Source organism: Rana temporaria, chromosome 7, assembly GCF_905171775.1.
Source record: "Rana temporaria chromosome 7, aRanTem1.1, whole genome shotgun sequence".
Lineage (NCBI taxonomy): Eukaryota > Metazoa > Chordata > Amphibia > Anura > Ranidae > Rana > Rana temporaria.
The window spans coordinates 95,155,371-95,180,174 of NC_053495.1; the positions used below are offsets into that span (position 1 = coordinate 95,155,371).

Below are 24,804 nucleotides of genomic sequence, written 5' to 3' on the forward strand. Positions count from 1 at the left end.
CCCCTTTGAGGGAAGACTCCTGTTTGGGGATGACTTGGATAAATACATCCAAAAGATTACCAGAGGCAAATCTACCCGTTGCCAGTAAAAAAAAAAAAAAAAAAGTTCTCTTTCCCCAGCCCCTGGAACCTCAATTTCCAGGCAGTGGCGACGGCCTCCCCAGTCTAACACCAAAGCCAAGGCAGAAAAAAACTTGGGGTTCAAAATCTAAGCAAAACCCCAAAACTTCCCTATGAAGGGACGCCCCCGCTCGGCCGAGTGGGGGGGGGGGGGGGGGACTGCTGCAATTCGCAAATGCCTGGCAGGATGAAGTTCTGGACAAGTGGGTTTTCTCCACAGTGTCCTCAGGCTACAAGCTGGAATTCAGAGAACTTCCGCCACCCCGTTTTTCTGAGATCAAGAGTCGCCAAAGATACAGAAAAAAGAAGGCCTTTGTTGTTGGCCTTAGAACGCCTGTTGTCCCAAGGGGTAATCATGGAGTTAGCCCCAGAGGATCAGGGTTATACACAAACCTTTTCACAGTTCTAAAGCCAAACAGGGATGTCAGACCTATCCTAGATCTGAAAAGCCTGTATCAGTTTCTAAACATTCTCTCCTTTCACATGGAGTCTGTCTGTTCAGTTGTTTCCACCCTTCAGGGAGGAGAATTCCTGGCATCAATAGACATCAGAGATGCATATCTACATGTGCCAATAGTCCCCGCTCACCAAGGATTTCTAAGGTTTGCGGTGGATCAGCGCCACTTTCAGTTTGTAGCCCTTCCTTTCGGGCTGGCTACGGCACCTCGAGCGTCCACAAAAATACGGGCCCTGGCAAGGCTAAGGGCATAGGGCATAGCAGCAACAGCCTATCTGGACGATCTGTTGATCATAGATCAGTCCGCTGCACGCTTGGGCCACAATGTGCACAGCACAGTGGAATATTTAGAGTACCTAGGCTGGGTCATCAATCTGGAAAAATCCTCCTTGCAGCCTCAAAGAAGGCTGGAATATTTGGGCAGGATTATAGACACGTCTCAAAGCAAGGTATTACTTCCCAAGCCAAAGAAAAAAGTCATAGGAGACTTGGTCTGAGTGATAAAGGCAAAGAGAAGGCCTTCCATCCGTCTATGCATGAGATTATTGGGAAAGATGGTAGCCTCATTCGAGGCTGTCCCTTACGCCCAGTTTCACTCAAGGCCGTTACAGGGCAGAATTCTGTCTGCTTGGAACAAAGATGTTCAGGCACTGGACCTTCCTATGATCTTATCTCCAAAGGTTTGCCAGAGCCTCAAAATCTGTCAAAAGAAAACTCCTTCACTCCGGTTACCTGGAAATTGGTAACCACAGACGCCAGCCTTCTTGGCTGGGGGGCAGTTCTGGAAGAGGCATCTGGATGCTCAAAGAGAGGTGAATTACATCCTGGCCTGGGCAGAAAGGCATATTCCTCGCCTGTCTGCGGTCTTCATTCCAGGGGTAGAAAATTGACAGGCGGATTTTTTTAACCACTTAAGACCCGGACCAAAATGCAGGTAAAGGACCAGGCCCCTTTTTGCGATTCGGCACTGCGTCGCTTTAACTGACAATTGCGCGGTCGTACTACGTGGCTCCCAAACAAAGTTGGCGTCCTTTTTTTCCCACAAATAGAGCTTTCTTTTGGTGGTATTTGATCACCTCTACGGTTTTTATTTTTTTGCGCTATAAACAAAAATAGAGCGACAATTTTGAAAAAATAGAATTTTTGTACTCACCGTAAAATCCATTTCTCTGAGTTCATGGACGGACACAGCAGCAATTGACCTTAGGGTTATATATCCTTCCTTTCAGGAGAGACTAGGCAGAAAAAACAGCACTTCAAGTGTTAAAACACTTCTCAGTACAGCACCTCCCAGGGGGCGGGTCCCCCGGGTACATCCCTCTCTCTGCATCATGCAGCCCCAGTTTCGTAAACAAGCAGTACAAACAAAGGAGGGGAGGGTGCTGTGTCCGTCCATGAACTCAGAGAAATGGATTTTACGGTGGAGTACAAAAATCCTATTTTGTCTTCCGTTCATGGACGAACACAGCAGCAATTAGGGACGTCCCCAAGCAGTGTCAAAAAAATATCGAGGGGTGATAAAAATCACAACAAACCAACTTCACCCCAAACAAACCAGAGTTCCTCAATGGAGGAACTTCAACCTTAAACAGCCGCCTGTAAAACCTTGCGGCCAAAGGAGGCATCCGAAGATGCACTCACATCCACCTTGTAAAACTTTGAGAAGGTGTGGATTGACGACCAGGTTGCTGCCTTACACACCTGTAAAACAGACACTTGATGGCGGAAAGCCCAAGAGGCACCAATCGCCCTGGTCGAATGCGCTGTAACCTGAAAGGGAGGCGCCCGCCCCTTTAGGGCATAAGCCTGGAGCACGACCTGTCCGATCCACCTAGAAATGGTGGCCGACGAGACCAGACCTTTTTTAGGACCAGTCACCGACACGAACAGTGAATCTGACTTCCGAAATGGAGCCGTAGCAGACAAGTACACCCGTAGGGCCTGAACCAGGTCCAAGGAATGCAAAGTGGCCTCCTTCGGGTTCTTCGGCCGAGGACATAGGGATGGCAAAACAATGTCCTCATTAATGTGAAAAGCCGAAACAAACTTTGGAAGGAATGACGGCTGCGGCCGCATCAACCACCTTATCCTTGTGGATGACCAAGAAAGGAGCCTTGCAAGACAAGGCCGCCAGTTCAGATACCCGTCTGACCGAAGTAATTGCCACCAGAAAAAACACCTTCTGGGACAGAAAGGGTCAACAGAGGAATCTTTCGAATGTCCTCAAATGGAGCCTCTTGAAGCATCGAAAGGACTAAATTCAAGTCCCATGGAGGGAGTGGAGGACACACAGGAGGGGCCACATGCCGAACCCCCTGCACAAACGTACGCACCAGGAGAGTGTGCCGCCAATGGTCGCTGAAAGTAAACAGCTAGAGCCGAAATCTGACCCTTAACCGTACTTAAAGCGGTAGTTCACCCTCCTTTCCATCATTAGACCATTAAATTCGGCATCGTAGCGCGAGCTACGGTATGCCGGTCTTAAATTTTTAATCCCCGTACTCACTGTGGTATCGTTGATTGAAGAATCCGACTCCCGCGGGGAATGGGCGTGCCTATGGAGAGGGAGGATGATTGACGGCCGGCTCTGGCACGTCACGCTCCCCGAAGACAGCCGGAGTAGGTCTCGGCTATTCACGACGCCTGCGCACAGGCTATGCGCAGGCGCCGTGAATAGCCAAGCCTATTTCGGCTATTTCCGGAGAAGCGTGACGTGCCAGGGCCGGCCGTCAATCACCTTCTCTCACCATAGGAACGCCCATTCCCCGGATTCTTCAATCAGCGATACCACAGTGAGTACGGGCATAAAAAATGTAAGACCGGCATACCGTAGCTCGCGCTACGATGCCGAATTTAATTGTCTAATAAAAAAAAACTTTTTTTTTTTAACAGGGCGAACCCCCGCTTTAAGGCAAGAGCCTGATCCACTCCACGCTGTAAGAACAGCAGAATCCGGGACATCACGTATGTACGAGGGTGCCATTTCATCTCTTCACACATAGAGATGTAGGCCTTCCACGTACGATGGTAAATATTTTGTGACGTAGACTTCTGTGCTCGTAGCAAGGTAGATATCACCGAGTCCGACAGGCCTCGGTCCTTCAGCACCTGGCTCTCAACAGCCATGCCGTTAAAGCCATCGACTGTAAAGCAGGGTGAAAGATAGGACCCTGCGACAGAAGATCCAGGGTTTGACAAATTTGCTTGGAATCTAGGAGCCAGCTAAAAAAGTTAGGAGCCAGAAAACGCGCCCCGTCCCACCAAGCTCTCGAGCAGAAGCACACGCGAGTAGTGCCCGCATATGTAAACGGTATTCAAACCACACATGTGAGGTATCGCAGCGATTGGTAGAGCGAGAGCAATAATTCTAGCCCTAGACCTCCTCTGTAACTCAAAACATGCAACCTGTAAAAAAAATTAAACGTCGCCTATGGAGATTTTAAAGGGTAAAAGTTTGTCGGCATTCCACGAGCGGACGCAATTTTGAAGCGTGACATGTTGGGTATCAATTTACTCGGCGTAACATTATCTTTCACAATATTAAAAAAATTGGGGTAACTTTACTGTTGTCTTATTTTTTTATTTTAAAAAAAGTGTAATTTTTTCCCAAAAAAGTGCGCTTGTAAGACCACTGCGCAAATACGGCATGACAGAAAGTATTGCAATGATCGCCATTTTATTCTCTAGGGTGTTAGAATAAAAAATATATATAATGTTTGGGGGTTCTAATTAGAGGGAAGGAGATGGCAGTGAAAATAGGGAAAAAATGACATATTAGAATTGCTGTTTAACTTGTAATGCCAACGGCCACCACCAGATGGCGCCAGCTCACAGAAGGAAGAGCTTGGGACTTCACAAGGCCGCGGCCTCAATTACCGGCCGTCACGGACCCGCTGCGATCGCGAGATGGGGGGGCGCACGGAGACACAGGATCCTGTGCCTCTGTGCGCCCCCACCGCGCGATCGCAGCGGGCCCTCGGCGGCCGGTAATTGAGGCCGTGGCTTTGCGGCCTTGTAGGCTTCAATTACCGGCGGGCGCGGGCCCCAGGTCACAATTTCTTGTCGCAATTGCGACCTGGCGCCCGGATATTGTCGACCCCTGAGAAGATCTATTCTCAGAGGTAGGCCAAGGGGCGTCTGCCACCAGACGCACCAGGTCCCCGTACCAGGAACGGCGCGGCCAATCCGGAGCGATTAGGATCGTTGGTATCCCCTACGCTTCCACTCTGCGCAGCAGGCGAGGAAGAAGCTTCAGAGGAGGGAAGGCGTAGATCAGGCGATAGTGACCCCATGGCGCCACTAACGCATCTGACGCATCCGCCCACGGGTCTCTTGACCTGGTCACAAACCGTGACACTTTCCGATTGAGACGGGACGCCAGGTCCACGTCTGGAGTGCCCCATCTTTGGCACAGACTCTGAAACACTTCCGGGTGTAGCGACCATTCTCCTTGGTCTAGCGTTTGGTGACTTAAGTAGTCGGCTTGCCAGTTCTGCACCCCCGGAATGTATACGGCTGACAGAGCCGGAACGTATCTTTCGGCCCACTGGAGAATGTGCGCGACTTCCGTCGCTGTGGCTGAGCTCCGTGTGCCCCCCTGATGATTGACATACGCCACGGCCATGGCGTTGTCTGACTGCATCCTGACCAGTCGGTCTTGCAGACCCAGAGACCACTTGGAGAGGCACAGCCGGATCACCCGGAGCTCCAGGACATTGATCGGCAGGCGGGACGTCCTCTTCCAATTCTGAGCTTGAAGAAGCTCTCAGAAGAAGGTTGTCCAGGTATCCTACGATAGCAATCCTGCGCTGCCTCAGCAGAGCCAGAATCGGAGCGAGCACCTTGGTGAAAACCCGTGGTGCAGAGGCCAGGCCGAACTGGGAGGGCCACAAATTGAAAGTGGTCCTCCCCGACCGCAAAACGCAGAAATCTCTGGCGTTTTGCGCATATGGGGATATGCAGGTACGCGTCCTGGATATCCAAGGACGCCAGAAAATCCCCCTGATGGAGCGCCGCCACTACCGAACGAACCGACTCCATCCTGAACTTTTGTACTTTGACAAAACAGTTGAGGGCCTTGAGGTCCAGGATTGGACTAACCCCTTCCTTCTTGGGGACTAGGAACAGATTGGAGTAAAACCCCCGAAACCGTTCCGCTGAGGAAACCGATACAATCACTCCCCTGACCAGCAGATCTTAAACAGCCCCTGACAGGGCCTCCCGGAGGAAGCTGGAAGGAAAAAATCTGTTTGGTGGACAAGAGAGAAACTATCATGTACCCCAAGGAAACTACTTTGCAAACCCATCGGTCGGAAAGAAGAGACCTCCACCGAGCCGCAAATTCGCAAAGCCGGCCCCCACCCGAGATACTGGCGGGGGCAGACCTTCATGCGGAAGCAGGCTTATCCGCAGGCTTGTTGGGCTTGCGGTACCAGGTGCGCTTTTGTCCTTCAGCGGGTGCCTTAGCACCCTGGAAACGTTTTCCTGCCGCACCTGGTGGATGAAAAAAAACGCTTGGGGGCAGCAAAGGAGGGCCCCTGCTCACGGCGAGGCTCCTTACCCTTTCCAAATTGTGGGAGCAGAGTGCTCCTACCTCCTGTGGCATCTTTTATGATGTCATCCAGAGACGCCCCAAAAAGCCGTTCACCCTTAAAGGGTAAATCCACCAAGGCCTTTTTAGAAGACTGGTCCGCAGACCAACACTTCAGCCACACAAGGCGGCGTAGCACCACCGTGTAGGCCCTGGAGAGCAAGGGAAGCGTATCCAGGGCCGACTCACAGACAAAACTTTAGGCCCTGCACCAACTGGTCGGCCAGGTCCACACAGAGCTCAGGAGCATTCTGCGCCTCCAGCTCCTGCAGCAAGGACTTTGCCTGTTCGGTAAGTGTCTGCGACACCAGAGCCCCGGCCAAAACTGCTCTCACTGCCGACCCCACCACTGAACATGGAGCGGGCCACAGCCTCAGCTCTCCTATCAGCGGGGTCCTTAAAAGCGGGAGCCCCTTCCACAGGCAACGTGGAAACTTTGTTCAGCCTGGACACAGGGGGGTCCACTGCCGGAGGAGAGATCCACTTTTTTAAAAAGTCCTCCTCAAAAGGGTAACGGACCGCAAAGTATTTTGGAACAGCAAAAACTTTCTGCGGTCCATCCCATTCCTTGTACAATATTTTGTCCAGATAAGGAACACGAGGAAACACTTTTGGGGTGCGGGCCGGCTTGTGGAACCCAAAAGGAACCGGCATCTCTGTCTTCTCCGAATCCTCAAGTTTTTGAGTATCCCGCACCGCAGTGATGAGAGCTCCAACAAATGCCTTATCATGCGCTGACCCTGAAGCAGAGTCATCATCACTGTCCGTGTGGGCTAGGCCTGCATCTTCTGACATAACGGAACCAGGGCCAGACGCAGTAGCAGGGCCTGATTCCGTGTCAGAGACATCCCCAGAAAAAGGTGGAGGGAGGGGGCGCTTTTTACCCCCCTTCTGGCCACTCGTCACTTCAATCCTGGCAACAAACGCCTCAAGGACTGCCGTCATAGCATCCACCAAGGCCTCAGGAACAGGGGCACTAAGGGTTAACTCTGGCATGCCTGGGGTAGAAGCCTCCGGTTCGGACGCCATGCTGTCCCACTGTAAATGCCACCCTTGTACTGCAAGGCAAGACCCACAGGCCACCCTCCCGGCCGCAACAGAGAGCAGGGGACCCCCCAGAGGACTCACCACCCGACCAGGCTGTAGTGCTGCTGAGAAGCTAGAAACACTGCCCATGCTGTGCCGTCCCTCAGGAAGTGTGCTAGGAGTATTTGCATCGTTATTCTGGTCATTAGAGGCCAAAATCACTTTCAAGATGGCCGCCGACATGCAAAAAAAGCATGCGGGCTACAAGAAAATGGCCGCCAATCGTCAATAAGAGCGGCCGTCACCGGCAAAATGGCGACCAAACACGTTTTTTTTTAAAACAGTGACACAAAAACAGCAAAAACACTGCAAACTACCAGACCCTGCAGGTCCCCCCCCCCCCGCACACACGGCATCATAAAGAGACATACAGCACCCCACAGCAGCCGCAGCCCCCAGGTAGGACGGAGCCCCCCAGGCGGACCCCCCACCTCACGGCCGCCACCCAGAATGCGGGGAAGGAGGGAGAGAGGAAAGCAGGGCGCACCCTCAATCAACCTCCCCAGGAATGCACCAGCCGAACCACCATGCCAAGGCAAGGAGATACTACTTACCCATCCTGCGACCACCGGCTGGAGGCATTCCAGACAGACCCAATGTCTGTGCAGTTATGGCATGGCTATCGGCCCACTGACTCGGCCATAGAGACCGGTCATATGTGTGCCCTGGAGCATAGCTTACCAGCCACCCCTGGAGCAACGGGGCATGTCGTGGACGGCCCAGCACGTAGCTAAAGGCCGGCACACGCTCGATGGCCGAACATGGGGGGGGACTACAAGGATCGAGGATCCAGCCTGTCACCCAGTCGGCAGTTGATTGAAGATCCCAGGATCCAAAAATGCAGGAAAAATAAACTAAAAGCGAAAAATTCGCAAAAAATCTCCAGAGCACATGGGCCCAGAGGAGCCATGTCTTCTCCTTACGCTAGGCAGAAAAAAAAATGGGGCTGCATGATGCAGAGCGAGGGATGTACCTGGGGGACCTGCCCCCTGGGAGGTGCTGTACTGAGAGAAGTGTTTTAACACTTGAAGTGCTGTTTTTTCTGCCTAGTCTCTCCTGAAAGGAAGGATATATAACCCTAAGGTCAATTGCTGCTGTGTCCGTCCATGAACGGAAGAGAAAAATGCAATATTTTTTACTTTTTGCTATAATAAATATCCCCCAAAAATATATAAAAAAATCATTTTTTTCCCCTCAGTTTAGGCCGATACGTATTCTTCTACCTATTTTTGTTTAAAAAAAAAAAAAAAAAAACGCAATAAGCGTTTATCGATTGGTTTGCGCAAAATTTATAGCGTTTACAAAATAGGGGATAGTTTTATTGCATTTTTATAAAAAAAATATTTTTTACTACTAATGGCGGTGATCAGCGATTTTTTTCATGACTGCGACATTATGGCGGACACATCGGACAATTTTGACACATTTTTGGGACCATTGTCATTTTCACAGCAAAAAATGCTATAAAAATGCATTGTTTACTGTGAAAATGACAATTAAAGTTTGGGAGTTAACCACTAGGGGGCGCTGAAGGGGTTAAGTGTGACCTCATATGTGTTTCTAACTGTAGGGGGTGGGGCTGGACGTGTGACGTCATTGATCGCTTCATTGATTAATGACAGCGCCACAACGAAGAACAGGGAAGGTGTGTTTACACACACACACACACACACACACCCCTCTCCCCATTCTTCAGCTCCGGGGACCGATCGCGGGACTCCGGCGGCGATCACGGCTGGGCACTTAACAATCAGGAACGCGATTGTGCCCAGCCGTGCCATTCTGCCGACGTATATCGGCATTAGGCGGTCCTTGAGTGGTTAAGCCGCCAGCAGCTGAGTCCAGTAGAATGGTCTCTACACCCCGACATATTTCATATGTCAGAAATAGGGTACCCCAGATGTGGACCTGTTGGCTTCCAGGTTCAACGCAAAACTGGACAACTTTGTGTCAAGAACAAGAGATTCCTGTGCTCAAGAAATCGTAAGGATGGCAGTGGGAAGACCTTGGGTTCTCCCACTACGCTCGGACCTACTATCGCAGGGGCCAATATTCCATCCTGCCTTACAAAGTCTAAATTTGACGGTTTGGCTGTTGAGACCCACATTCTGAGAAAACGTGGGCTCTCAGGTCTAGTCCTATCCACGCTGGACCCAGAAGATGGCATCCTAGGAAGTATGCCATTATTAGGATTCTTGCCTTTCTTCAGTTGGGCTTAAATATGAAATTGGCCTTGAGCACTTTCAAGGGCCAGATCTTGGCCTTGACGGTATTCTTTCAAAAACCGCTTGCCTCTCATTCCCTAGACCAGGCCTTTGTTAAGGTAGCACTGCGCTTGATTCCGCCGGTTAAGTCTCCCGTGTGCCCATGGGATTTGAATTTGGTATTGTCCATTTTACAGAAGTTACCATTTGAACCATTAGACCATGCTTCTTTAAGTCTTTTGACAAAGAAACAGTTTTTTCTTGTAGCCATATCCTCAGCAAGGAGGGTATCGGAATTGGCGACTCTTTCATGTAAAGAACCCTATATGATTATTCATGACAGGGTGGTGCTGCATCCTCACCCGACTCTTACCCAAGGTGGTTTCAGGATTTCATCTGAATCAAGATATAGTCCTACCGTCTTTTTTTCCCAGATCCGCAGTTTGAACGGAAGAGAGTCTACACTCTAGATGTTAGAGCGGTGAAAGTTTATCTGCAAGCTACGGCTCAGATACGAAAGACCGATTGTCTGTTTATTCTGCCACAGGCCCAAGGAAGGGCCAGGCAGCGTTGAAGTTCACTATTGCGAGTTGGATTCAACAAGTCATTATTCAGGCCTATGGTTTAGAAAAGAAGATTCCTCCTTTTCAGGTGAAGGTGCACTCGACTAGGGCAGTTGGTGTTTCATGGGCAGTGCATCACCAGGCCTCCATGGCTTAGATCTCTAATGCCGCGTACAGACGGTCATTTTTTGTGATGAAATAAAATGACATTTTTAAAAATGTCAATTAAAATGATCGTGTGTGGGCAAAATGTCATTTTATGTCTTCTGAAAAATGACAAAAAAAAAATTCGAACATGCTCGAATTTTTTGTGTCGTTTTTCAAAATGTCATTTTTTGTGTCAATGAAAATGATAGTGTGTGGGCAAAACGACGTTTTTAAACCCGCACATGCCCAGAAGCAAGTTTTGAGACGGGAGGTAAAACTACCATTCATAATGGAGTAAGCACATTCATCACGCTGTAACAGACAAAAAAGCACGAATCATCTTTTACTAACAAGTAACCAGCTAAAAGCAGCCTCAAGGCGAATAGAACTTCCCCTTTAGAGTGCCGTCACTTTGTTCATCATTTTTCAAAATGATGGTGTGTATGCTACATCGTTTTTGAAAATGAAGTTTCAAAAATGTCGTTTTTTTTCATCACTTCAAACGTCATTTTTTTTTCATCACAAAAAATGACCGTCTGTATGGGGCATAAGGCTGTTACTTAGTCTTCGGTCCATACATTTACTAAATTCTACCAGGTAAATGTGAGAGGGTACGAGGATGCCACCTTCGGGCATAGTGTGCTGCAGGCAGCAGTATAGATCCCCTGGCCCGATGGTGGTCTTATTTGTGATCTGTGTCTCCCTCCCCTCAATTTAAGCATTGCTATGGGACATCCCATTAAGTAATAGGATTTTTTTAATACAGCTTACCTGTAAAATCCTTTTCTTTGGAATACATCACAGGACACAGAGCTCCCGCCCCTCTTCGGAGTTAATTGTGGGACACTTATTGCTTTGCTACAAAACTGAGGTACTCTCCATTTGGGAGGGGTTATATAGGGGAGGAACTCAATTCTAATTGGGTTAACCTGTGGTGACTAAATAACCCATTAAGTAATTAAGGCTTTGTGTCCCGTGATGTCCCAAGAAAATGATTTTACAGGAAAGCTGTAATAAAAAATCCTATTATTTTTTTTTCTTTTTGCTTGCAAGTCCAACGCGTGTGTGTGTGCGCGCTTTTATGTCAGTATTACATTGTATATCCCTGTATGTTGTGGTCGTTCAGTTGCCTAATATTTTTTTTTAATTATCGATGCTCCCTGCCGAAACCACTGCCTGTGGAAGAGAATTCCAGATCCTTAGCGATCTTACAGTAAAGAACCCTCTACGTAGTTTAAGGTTAAACCACTTCTCTGCTAATTTTAGTGAATGTCCACGTGTCTTTTTAAATTCCCTTTCACAAAAATGTTTTATGCCTACTGTGGGGTCACCAGTATGGTATTTGTATATTGAAATCATATCCCCTTTCAAGAGTCTCTTCTCCAGAGAGAATAAAGTTCAGTGCTCATAACTTTGTTAGCCCTTCCCTGGACTCACATCAGTTCCAGCACATCCTTTCTGAGGACTAGTGCCCATAACTGGATGGCATACCCCAGGTGTGGCCAGTCCAGAGTCTTGTAGAGTGGGAGAATTATTGTTTTATCTCTGGAGTTAATCCCCTTTTTAATGCATGCCAAAATTCAGTTTGCTGTGCTTGCATTGCAGCAGCATGGAATTGCATGCCATCATCTACTAGGACCCCCAGGTCCTTTTCCATCCTAGATTCCCCCAGAGGTTCTCCCCCTAGTAAGTAGATTGCATTCATATTCTTGCCACCCAAATGCATTATTTTATATTTTACTACATTAAACCTCATTTGCCATGTAGTTGCCCATCACATTCATTTGTTCAGATCTTCTTGTAAGGTTTCCACATCCTGTGGAGAAATTATTGCCCTGCTTAGAATCGCCCGAAAATACCGAGATTGAGCTGTTTATGCCATCCTCCAGATCATTTATGAATAAATAAAATAGGATTGGTCCCAGGACAGTGCCCTGGGGGACCCCACCGGACAATTCCAAGCACTCCACATTTATCCCTACCCCCTGAACTCGCCCCGGTAGCAAGTTTTCAATCCATGTACTCACCCCATGGTCCATGCTGACAGACCTTAGTTTGTACAGAAAACGTTTATGGGAAACTTTCAAATGCCTTTGGAAAATCCAGATACACTACGTCTACGGGCCTTCGTTTATCTAGATGGCAGCTCACCTCCTCATAGAAGGTTAATAGGTTGGTTTGGCAAGAATGATTCTTCATGAATCCATGCCAATTACTGCTAATGATACCATTTTCATTACCAAAATCTTGTATACTATTGATGTTAGGCTAACTGGTCTGTAATTCCAGCTACATTGGCTTTTCTCCAATCTGCTGGAGACTGGAGTAGACTGTTCGTAAAAATTAGGAACAATTGTCTGGCAATTACTTGACGGAGTTATTAATGTTACGTTTTTACAAGTCTATTTCTAATTCTATCCTTCTATTAGCCATGAGGATGCTTCCTGTGACATGTCATGGAGGATAAACATTGCAGTTTTGGTTACTGAAGCCCGCCTGCTTACCTCGTGAAGACTGAGGAAAATAATAAATTCAATACCTTTGCCATCTCTCCATCCTTCGTAACCAGATTCCCTTCATCATTCTTTATGGGACCAATATGATCTGACCTCCCTTTCTTACTATTTATATACTTAAAGAATTTTTTGGGATCTTTTTTTTTTCTCTCCTCCGCTATGTACCTTTCGTGTTCTATCTTAGCTGCCCTGATTGTACCCATACATTTCTTGTTGCATTCTTTGTAAAGTTGGAATGCTGATGATCCGTCAGCCTTGTACTTTTTGAAGGCCTTTTCATTTGCTTTTATATGCATTTTTACATTGAAATTAAGCCACCCAGGACTTTTATTAGCTCTTTTAACCACTTCCCGACCTCCTCATGTACATTTACGTCGGCAGAATGGCACGGACAGGCACATCAACGTACCTGTACGTGCCTGCCTAGACGTGGGTGGGGGGTCCGATCGGGACCCCCCCCCCGGTACATGCGGAGGTCGGGTCCGCTCGGGGAGCGATCCGGGACGACGGCGCGGCTATTTGTTTATAGCCGCTCCGTTGCGATCGCTCCCCGGAGCTGAAGAACGGGGAGAGCCGTGTGTAAACACGGCTTCCCCGTGCTTCACTGTGGCGGCGCATCGATCGAGTGATCCCTTTTATTAGGGAGACTCGATCGATGATGTCAGTCCTACAGCCACACCCCCCTACACTAGTAAACACATACACAGTGATCCCTAAATGTTACAGCGCCCCTGTGTGGAGGGGTCTGTCTCTATGTGAGAAGTGACCTCAAAGCAAGCGTGAAAGAGAACCTGGTTGATGGAGAGTGTGATGAGGCTGAAGCATTATGGGTGGAACTGCATACAGATGTGCGTAGTTCAAAATTAATCATTGGAGTTTGTTATAAACCACCCAATGTTAATGAGGAGGTGGAGACTCAGCTCCTTGCACAGATGGAAAGGGCTGCAAGGTCTGGGACGGTGATAATAATGGGGGATTTTAACTACCCAGAAATTGACTGGATTAATGGTACTTCTGGGACAGTTAAAGGACAAAAATTTAAAAACCTATTGCAGGACAATTTTATGGTGCAGTTTATTGAGGCCCCAACTAGGAATGATGCCCTGTTGGACCTGATAATTTCAAACCATGCAGAGCTTATTACTAATGTTCAGATAAAGGAACACCTGGGTAGCAGTGATCATAACATGATTTCATTTAATGTTAACTATAAGCAAGAAATACATACAGGAAATATTAAAACACTAAATTTTAAGAGAGCAAATTTTCCAAGGATGAGGGCTGCTCTCCAGGACTTGGACTGGGAGGGACTATTGACACAGATGAACACAGAACAGAAATGGGAATTCTTCAAAAAGACTGTGTGGAGCCTCACTGCAAAGTATGTTCCCATGGGCAATAAGTTTAAAAGGCTAAAAATAAAACCTATGTGGCTCACGGTCAAAGTTAAAAAAGCTATAAACAATAAGAAAGTAGCTTTTAAAAAATATAAAAATGAAGGAACACTAGTGTTGTTTAAATGTTACAAAGAATATAACAGGATATGCAAAAAGGAAATCAAGGATGCAAAAATTCAAAACGAACGACAGATTGCAAAAGATAGTAGGACAAACCCCAAAAAATTCTTTAAATATATTAATAGTAAAAAGGTGAAGTCTGAGCATGTAGGCCCCTTACAAAATAATCTAGAGTGGGTGACTGGGGACAAAGAGAAGGCAAATGTATTAAATGCTTTCTTCAGCTCTGTGTATACAATGGAGCATGGGGGAGCTCATGTCCAAAATTGGGGTGGGAGTGACACAGCCCCAAATCCACAATGGCTCAAAAGTGATATGGTCCAGAAATATTTAGACAGAATAAAGGTGGATAAAGCACCTGGACCTGATGGCATCCATCCACGGATCCTAGGTGAGTTGAGCTCTGTCATTTCAAAGCCACTGTATCTAATATTTAGGGACTCAGTAAAGACAGGAATAGTACCACTGGATTGGCGCAGGGCCAATGTGGTGCCCATATTTAAAAAGGGAACAAAGTCTTTACCAAGTAACTATAGACCTGTTAGTCTAACTTCTATAGTTGGGAAGATACTGGAACGTTTAATAAAAGACCACATGGATGAGTTCTTGCTGGAAAAAAACTATTTAAGCAGCAGACAACATGGATTCATGAAAGACAGAAGTTGTCAGACAAACCTGATTTCCTTTTATGAAGAGGTAAGTAAAACCCTGGACAGAGGCGTGGCTGTGGACGTGATATATTTGGATTTTGCAAAAGCGTTCGATACAGTTCCGCACACACGGCTCATGTGTAAGGTAAGGTCTACAGGATTGGATATATCAGTTTGTAAATGGATAGAAAACTGGCTGAAAGACAGAATTCAGAGAGTCGTGGTTAATGATTCTTACTCTGAATGGTCCAATGTTATCAGCGGTGTACCCCAAGGTTCAGTGCTGGGACCCTTACTTTTCAATATATTTATAAATGATATTGGGTCTGAGATCAAAAGTAACATTTCTGTCTTTGCAGATGACACCAAGCTATGCAGTGGAATAACGTCCTTACAGGATGTCTCCAATTTACAAGCCGACCTCAATGCTCTGTCTAATTGGGCGACTGAGTGGCAGATGAGGTTTAATGTTGATAAATGTAAAGTTATGCACTTGGGGGCTAAGAATATGCATGCATCATACATACTAGGGGGAGTACAACTGGGGGGATCTGTAGTGGAGAAGGATCTGGGGGTTTTAGTTGATCATAAGCTCAATAATGGCATGCAATGCCAAGCTGCGGTTTCCAAAGCGAGCAAAGTCCTTTCTTGTATTAAGAGAGGTATGGACTCCAGAGACAGAGATATAGTTTTGCCCCTGTACAAATCATTAGTAAGACCTCATCTGGAATATGCAGTTCAGTTTTGGGCACCAGTTCTCAAAAAGGATATCGGAGAACTGGAGAAAGTGCAGAGAAGAGCAACCAAACTGATAAGAGGCATGGAGGAGCTCAGCTATGAGGAAAGATTAGAAGAACTAAATCTATTCACTCTTGAGAAGAGGAGAATTAGGGGGGATATGATCACCATGTACAAATATATAAGAGGTCCATACAGTGAACTTGGTGTTGAGTTATTCACTTTACGGTCATCACTGAGGACAAGGGGGCACTCTTTACGTCTAGACGAAAAGAGATTTCACCTCCAAATACGGAAAGGTTTTTTTCACAGTAAGAGCTGTGAAAATGTTGAACAGACTCCCTCCAGAGGTGGTTCTGGCCAGCTCAGTAGATTGCTTTAAGAAGGGTCTGGATTCTTTCCTAAATGTACAGAATATAACTGAGTACTAAGATTTGTAGGTAAAGTTGATCCAGGGTAAATCCGATTGCCTCTCAGGGGATCAGGAAGGAATTTTTTCCCCTGCTGTAGCAAATTGGATCATGCTCCGCTGGGGTTTTTTGCCTTCCTCTGGATCAACTGTGGGTATGGAGTTGGGTGTATAGGATTTTACTGTGTTTTTTATTTTGTTTTTTTGTTTTTTGTGGTTGAACTGGATGGACTTGTGTCTTTTTTCAACCTGACTAACTATGTAACTATGTAACTATGTAACTCCCAAACTGCAACTGTCATTTTCACAATAAACAATGCAATTTAAATGCATTTTTTGCTGTGAAAATGACAATGGTCCCAAAAATGTGTCAAAATTGTCCGAAGTGTCCGCCATAATGTCGCAGTCACGAAAAAAAAAATCGCTGATCGCCACCATTACTAGTAAAAAAAATAAAAATAAAAATGCAAAAAAACTATCCCCTATTTTGTAAACGCTATAAATTTTGTGTAAACCAACCGATAAACGGTTATTGCGATTTTTTTTTACCAAAAATAGGTAGAAGAATACGTATCGGCCTAAACTGAGGAAAAAAAATGTATATATGTTTTTGGGGGATATTTATTACAGCAAAAAGTAAAAAATATTGCATTTTTTTCAAAATTGTCGCTCTATTTTTGTTTATAGCGCAAAAAATAAAAACCGCAGAGGTGATCAAATACCACCAAAAGAAAGCTCTATTTGTGGGGAAAAAAGGACGCCAATTTTGTTTGGGAGCCACGTCGCACGACCGCGCAATTGTCTGTTAAAGCGACGCAGTCCCGAACTGTAAAAACCCCTTGGGTCTTTAGCCAGCATATTGGTCCGGGGCTTAAGTGGTTAAAATGTCCTATTAGGATGCACTGGCTAATACCCTTATGCAATATGCTCTTAAAACATACCCATTTTTACTCTGTGTTTTTTGTTCCTAAAATTTTATCCTATTTTAGTATCTTCTAGCAAGGATCGCAGTTTAGGGAAGTTGGCTCTTTTGAAATTCAGCGTCTTTGTATTCCACTTAGGTTTCCGATTTGTGCGATTTATACTGAAACTAATTGACCTGTGATCACCGTTTCCTAAATTGCTCTGTATTTCCACATTTGTGATCAGTAGGTATAGTAACGCTTTGTATCTTATTGGTGCATTTACCATCTGACCCATGAAATTGTCCTGCAAGACATGGCGAGCTTTAAATGAATTTGCGGTTCCTGATTATAATGACACTTCCCATACTTGCCGCTAATCCAAATTGTGATAGGAGGTCCGCCTCCCCCTCCTCCCTCTGGTTAGGGAGATTATAGCATACGCCCAGTATTACTTTCCTCTCTTTGTAGCTCTACCCATAAGGATTTCACCTCCTCCTCTGCTCCATTAGTGATGTCGTCTCTCACATTCACTTGTACACCATTTTTGATATACAGGCATACCCCTCCCCCTTTTTTACCCTCTCTCTCCCTGCGATATAGGGAATACCCTTGAATGGTTCCCCACCAATCGTGAGAGCTGTTGAACTAAGTCGCTGAAATTCCTACAAAATCTAAATCCTCCTTGTACAACAGTAGCTCTAGTTCTCCCATCTTGTCCTCCAGACTCCTGGCATTGGCGAACATGCCACGTAGTTTAGACCGGTCGCATACCATCTCCTTGTTGGGTGTTCTGAGGTTGCAAATAGGACTGTACTTACCTCAGGTTTAGGTGCTTTAGTCAACCTACCACCAATGCCCCCCCCCCCCCAATACTATCCTCTGGAATTTGTGCTGCGCCGACTATCTACACCTTCCCCATTTAGGTGCAGTCCGTCCTCGCAAAAGAGCTTGAATGAGAAGTAAGTCGGCCCTGTTCTCCAGGAACCCAAACCCCTTTCTACACCAGCTCCTCAGCCACTTGTTTACTTCCCTAGTCTCCCTCTACCTTTCTGGCATGGCTTGAGGTACCGGTAGTATTTCTGCGAATCAGACCTTTGACATCCTTTTCCTCAATTTAGCACCTTAGTCAGTAAAGTCGTTTTTTAGGACACGCCATCTTCCTCTGACTTTGTCGATGGTGCCAATGTGCAGATCTTCCCCAGCCCCTCCCAATTATCTGTCCACCAGATCCATGATGTGCCAAACATGAGCACCCGGTAGACAACATACAGTTCGGCGCTTTAGATCTTTGTGACAGATTGCCCTCTCTGTTCTTCTAAGAAGTGAGGCTCCTACCACAAGAATCTGTCTTGACTCCCACTCAGAGAGAGAGAGACTTGTAAAGCGCAACACATGCAAACTGAATCGCCTCTGGGCACTCTCACTAGATAAGTTATTTCCCTGGCAGCTAGGGGTGTCATTCTGCTCCAGCATTGTTGGTCCCTGACTGGTTTCACCAATGTCACGCAATGGGCGTACTTATTGGGATGTTCCAGCCCAGGACCGGTCTCCCTGGTACTTTCCCCTCTACCCTTCCTGACTGTCACCCATCTACTCTGCTCTGGTGCCTACCCCTCTATCTCCACCCGCCTCTGTGCTGGCACCTGCCTGGTACGATCCCAGCTCTCCTTTGATATGGAGAGTCTTCTCAGTGTTGACAGTTGCTTCCCTAGATTCAGAACTGGGGCTTTCAGGGAAACACGCTTACATTTTGCATAGCAGTATTCGGCCTCAATGATGATCAAGGAACGTATACATGCTGCAACTCCACACCCGAAAGGTGACTTCTGAAGGCAATTGGTTCCACTAGATTTTAGTTAGGGTTTCAGAGTAAAGGGGGCTGAATACAAATGCATGCCACACTTTTCATATATTTGTAAAAAAAAATTGAAAACTATTTATCATGTTGGTCTATCACATAAAATCCATTTACGTTTTTGGTTGTAACATGACATAAATGTAGAAAATTTCAAGGGGAATGAGTACTTTTTCAAGGCACTATATATTATACATGGTGGATAAGTGAGAACACTTGTAGAGTATTAGCAGCATTGTTTTTTTTTTTTTTTTTTTTAGGTGAAACTGATTTTTAGCGGGTAATTGTGCTGATTGTACTACACTAATTTGACACAAAAAATATGGCTCTTATATTGTTGGTCCCTCTGAGTAACTGCATTTGAGGCTGTGATAATATTGAGCAGAGTTAAGAGGTTTTATTTAAACCCGATTCATGAAATTTGAGCTGGGCACATATACCTGCAGTTTTTGTTATCTCCTTTCAATGAGCCAAGTCTTATAACTCTCTTCTGAACGGTTCCTCTGTTATCAGCCTGAGAAATCCTGACATTTTTTTTACTTTTTAGACAAAAGCAGCCAGAATCTTTTGTCAAAGGAGGTTGCTAAAATAGAGTAGCAGAGAGCAGCTCCTATTACAAAACAGCTCTGAGAGTCTCTGCCTATGATGAGAGGGGATGTGTGCCTTTCCTCCAATCAGCAATTTTATCTATCTTGGCTGTATGCCCAGACATCACACTCTGTGTTAACCAGGAAGAGAAAATCTCCTAACAAAATCTGAACTTTCTAAACAGTATATAAATGTGAAGACAGCAGATATACATATAAAACCAATGTAGGGAGATTTGGTTAATCTCTGTGTATCATCTGAGGCTGTTCACTTCACTGGGTGTATGGAGGGTTTACATCCACTTTAAGATATTTTTGTAGGTCATTTATTTTTGGGTGTCCCCTGACCCAGAGAAGGGCATTGCAGCTTCCTAGTGCTGGAGATAACCAAGATTAATCATACTTCCTGTTGCCATATACCAAGTGATTGTTTAAATATCACTATTGAGATGTTAATAGGTTGGCTATTTAAATGCTCGTGTTGATTGGCTTCCCTGCCTACTGAAGAAGGCCCAATCACAAGGTGCAACGCGTTTTAGGAGCGAGGAGCCAAGCCTTTGACATCACGTCGTAAGCAGTGGTGCGCCGACAGGAGATTACTTTTGTATAGGCGCTTATGGTTGGATTATCTTACGAGTCTGAGGACCCCCATGCTGTTTTTTTTATAAATAGGTGGTGCTAAGGAGAGGGCAGGGAAGCAAGCCGCCGTGTCCTTAATAATGGATGCCACTCCCAACCAAGAGCACCTTGTTCCCACAAGCGTGGCCTGTGGTTGTGGGGGGCTCATCAGAATCTGGAAGCCCCTTTTAACAGGGCCCTCCCATGTGAATAAGGTATCCAGTACCCCTGGCAAAAAGTAATAAAAACCAAACTAGTTGAGAGCACATGGGCTAGTATGGTTCAGAAAGGGGGGGGGGGGAGCGCTCACTCATCCCTACCCTTTCTCGCTGTTTTTTTTCCCCCTACATCGTTTTTAATTATTGCAATTTTTTTTACATTCAGCTGTCAACTCGCTGTTAAGGACTTGGCGGCTGGCTTCCCGTCCTGCTCCTTGGAACCCATACTAGCGCTCCCCCTCAAAATAAATTGCTGTGTGCCACTAAAGTGTTAGGGTTTAGCTTGAAGAAAAGTTGGCAACCCTATGTCTATGGCCAGGGTGACAGGATATGCGGCATGGCATGTATACAATACACAAAAAGCTGCAGGCGTTGGATCTTGGGAAGTATTTATCTGTGGAATGTGGGCTCTATTAGTTTAGCAAGAGGAGGGCAAAAACAACAGACATCCTGTCAGTGGCGGCTGGTGCTCAATTTTTTTTGGGGGGGGGGGGCGCAAACGAAAAAAAAAAAAATTGCAGCCTCACTGTGCCCATCAAATGCAACCACTGTGCCATCAATTGTCATCACTGTGCCATCAATTGTCACCACTGTGCCATGCCATCAAACGCAGCCACTGTGCCATGCCATCAAACGCAGCCACTGTGCCATCAATTGTCACCACTGTGCCATGCCATCAAACGCAGCCACTGTGCCAATTGTCACCACTGTGCCATGCCATCAAACGCGGCCACTGTGCCATCAATTGTCACCACTGTGCCATGCCATCAAACGCGGCCACTGTGCCATCAATTGTCACCACTGTGCCATGCCATCAAACGCGGCCACTGTGCCATCAATTGTCACCACTGTGCCATGCCATCAAATGCAGCCACTGTGCCATCAATTGTCACCACTGTGCCATGCCATCAAACGCAGCCACTGTGCCATCAATTGTCACCACTGTGCCATGCCATCAAACGCAGCCACTGTGCCATCAATTGTCACCACTGTGCCATGCCATCAAACGCAGTCACTATGCCATCAATTATCACCACTGTGCCATGCCATCAAACGCAGTCACTATGCCATCAATTCACACCACTGTGCCATGCCATCAAACGCAGTCACTATGCCATCAATTCGCACCACTGTGCCATGCCATCAAATGCAGTCACTGTGCCATGCCATCAAACGCAGCCACTGTGCCATGCCATCAAACGCAGCCACTGTGCCATCAATTGTCACCACTGTGCCATGCCAAACGCAGCCACTGTGCCCCTCAATTGTCACCACTGTGCCAATTGTCACCACTGTGCCAATTGATGCCACTGTGCATGTCACTGTGCCTTTTAATTGTTGCCACTGTGCCCATTGTAACCACTGTGCCCTTTGTCGCCACTGTGCCCATTAATGCCACTGTGCCCATTAATGCCGCTGTGCCCTGTAAAATGCACTTACCTTTCTGCTTCCACGTCCCTCGATGTCTTCTCCCACCCTCGATGACGCTTCAGCCAATCAGGTTACCGATAACCAGAATCGGCGAACCTGATTGGCTGAGACGGCCGTCAGTCTTATCCAAGGAACGCACCCCCCGTACGTCCCCTGGATAAGCTTCTGGGAGACAAGGGTTGTACTCGAAAAGCCTATCAGAGCCGCTGGCTCTGATAGGCACTTCCACACAGTCAACCAGCTGCCGTTACTCAGGTAACCGGCGCCCAAGGTCCGGCCATCTGAATAGACCAGCGGCAGCTGGCAACAATAACATACATTCATGCAATGCATGAATGTATGTTATTTGCGAGAGCCAGAGGGGGCGGCGCTGCAGTAAGCATTAGGAAAAACGTCATTTTAAGGGAAAAAAAAAAAATCTTTAAGGGCCGTTTTTTTCTTCCTTTTTGTGACTACAGGAGGGGGGGCGGCGCCCGGGTCGCCACTGCGGATAAGAGACACAGGTTATACACCCGTCTTTATACTTACCTCTGAAATATCCTGGAAGGGAAAAAAAACTTGACTTCACCAACTTATTCTAATTGTGCCTAGTCAGTCTTGTAGTTCACACTGCCCTGACACCAGCATTTCCTCCAGAAGAAATGACAGGGTACAAAGGATCCCAATCACACATTCCACAAGACACTGCTCTGGGATCTCCACACACACCTTCCCTCCTCCAGCTCCTGGTGCCTCAAATCACAATGATAACACGAAATGAAGCCTGCCAATAAATAATAAACAATTACCTGATGCGTTCTGAATTGCTCCCGAATGTATTTGCATGCAGTAGCGTTTTTGTAACGCTCTGGGCCATGTAGGTGGCGTAGTTCTCGCAGAAGACTACGAAATATGTGCACGGGACTTCTAAGAGCAGCCATGTTTGACCTCTGCAGAGTGCAGACACACAGGCATATACAGCCCAGGCATGAGTAAGCGACAACTGAATGTGAATATTACAACCCAATGGAACGCGAGCGCCATCTGCTGGGCATAATCCTTTAGTTCTTTTTCTTTTTATATATATTTTATGTGATCCCTAAGAATTATTATGGACACTGCATCCCTATCCCTATTTCACTCTTAACAGAAAAGTATGGTATTTATTTAAAATTTTTCAGTATTATACTTACCTACAGTGCCTTGAAAAAGTATTCATACCCCTTGAAATTTTCCAAATTTTGTCATGTTGCAACCAAAAATATAAATGTATTTTTTTTTTTTTTTTTATAATAGACCAACACAAAAAGCACATCATTATGAAGTGGAAGGAAAATGATAAATAGTTTTTCAATTTTTTTCCAAATAAATACCTGAAAAGTGTGGCGTGCATTTGTATTTAGCCCCCTGAGTCAATACTTTGCAGAACCACCTTTTGCTGCAATTACAGCTGCAAGTCTTTTTGGGGATGTCTCTACCAGCTTTGTACACGTAGAGAGTGACATTTTTGCCCATTCTTCTTTGCAAAATAGCTCAAGCTCTGTCAGATTGGATGGAGAGTGGCTGTGAACAGCAATTTTCAGGTCTTGCCACAGATTCTCAATTAGATTTAGGTCTGGACTTTGATTGGGCCATTCTAGCACATGAATATGCTTTGATCCAAACCATTCCATTGTACAGTGCCTTGAAAAAGTATTTATACCCCTTGAAATGTTCTACATTTTGTCATGTTACATCCAAAAACGTAAATGTATTTTATTGGGATTTTATGTGGTAGACCAACACAAAGTGGATTCTAACAGGTTTTCTTCTAAGATTGTATTTGGCTCCATCCATCTTCCCATCAACTCTGACCAGCTTCCCCGCTGAAGAAAAGCATCCCTACAACATAATGCTGCCACCACCACATTTCACGGTTGAGATGGTGTGTTCAGGGTGATGTGCAGTGTTAGTGTTCCGCCAAACATAGCGTTTTGCATTTAGGTCAAACAGTTCAAAGTTGGTCTCATCTGACCAGAGCACCCTCTTCCACATGTTTGCTTTGTCCCCCACATGGGTTCTCACAATATGCAAATGGGACTTCTTATGGCTTTCTTTTAACAATGGCTTTCTTCATGCCACTCTTCCATAAAGGCAGGGCAGGACTGGGACAAAAATGTGGCCCTGGACTTCATCCAGACTGGCTCAGGTACAGAGCCCAGCACATCAGGGCACAGCACATCAGGCCACATCAGGGTACAGGGCACAGCACATCAAGGCACAGCACATCAGGCCACATCAGGGTAAAGGGCACAGCACATCAGGGTACAGAGCCCAGCACATCAGGGCACAAGGCACATCTGGGCACAACACATCAAGGTACAGGGCACAGCACATCAGGGTACAGGGCAGGGCGCTGTGCACGGTCAGTGAAGCTAAGACACCAGGGCCGTCATCGGAGGGAGGGAGAAAGGGGGGGGGCGAGTACAGATGTATGGAGCCCTGTGTGCGCTCTCCCTCCTCCCGTGTGTGTGCTCTCCCTCCTCCAGTGGCCTCTGTGTGTGTGTGTGTGTGTGTGTGTGTGTGTGTGTGTGTGCTCTCCCTCCTCCAGTAGCCCTTTGTGTGTGTGCTCTCCCTCCTTCAGTGTCCCCCTGTGTGTGTGCGCTCTCCCTCCTCCAGTGTCCCCCTGTGTGTGTGCACTCTCCCTCCTCCAGTGTCCCCCTGTGTGTGTGCACTCTCCCTCCTCCAGTGTCCCCCTGTGTGTGTGCGCTCTCCCTCCTCCAGTGTCCCCCTGTGTGTGTGCGCTCTCCCTCCCACAGTGTCCACCTGTGTGTGTGTGCTCTCCCTCCTCCAGTGTGCCCTGTGTGTGTGTGCTCTCCCTCCTCCAGTGTGCCCTGTGTGTGTGTGCTCTCCCTCCTCCAGTGTCCTCTGTGTGTGTCTGCTCTCCCTCCTCCAGTGGCCCCCTGTGTGTGTGCTCTCCCTCGTCCAGTGGCCCCCTGTGTGTGTGTGTGTGTGTGTGTGTGTGTGTGTGTGTGCTCTCCCTCCTCCAGTGGCCCCCTGTGTGTGTGCTCTCCCTCCTCCAGTGGCCCCCTGTGTGTGTGTGTGCTCTCCCTCCTCCAGTGGCCCCCTGTGTGTGTGTTCTCTCCCTCCTCCAGTGTCCCCCTGTGTGTGTGTGTGTGCTCTCCCTCCTGCAGTGTCCCCCTGTGTGTGTGTGCTCTCCCTCCTCCAGTGTCCCC

At 46.8% G+C, this 24,804-nt stretch overlaps 1 protein-coding gene across 1 annotated transcript in view; it reads right to left on the reverse strand.

The window, feature by feature from the left end:
* The window catches only part of FMC1 (formation of mitochondrial complex V assembly factor 1 homolog), a 37,168-nt gene extending 14,592 nt beyond the window's left edge, over positions 1 to 22,576 (reverse strand). The window contains exon 1 of the mRNA XM_040359687.1: positions 22,399 to 22,576. Within this exon, the coding sequence (XP_040215621.1) occupies positions 22,399 to 22,530 (132 nt within the window). The 5' untranslated portion in view covers positions 22,531 to 22,576. The remainder of the gene's footprint in view (positions 1 to 22,398) is intronic.
* Positions 22,577 to 24,804: the final 2,228 nt, after the last annotated feature.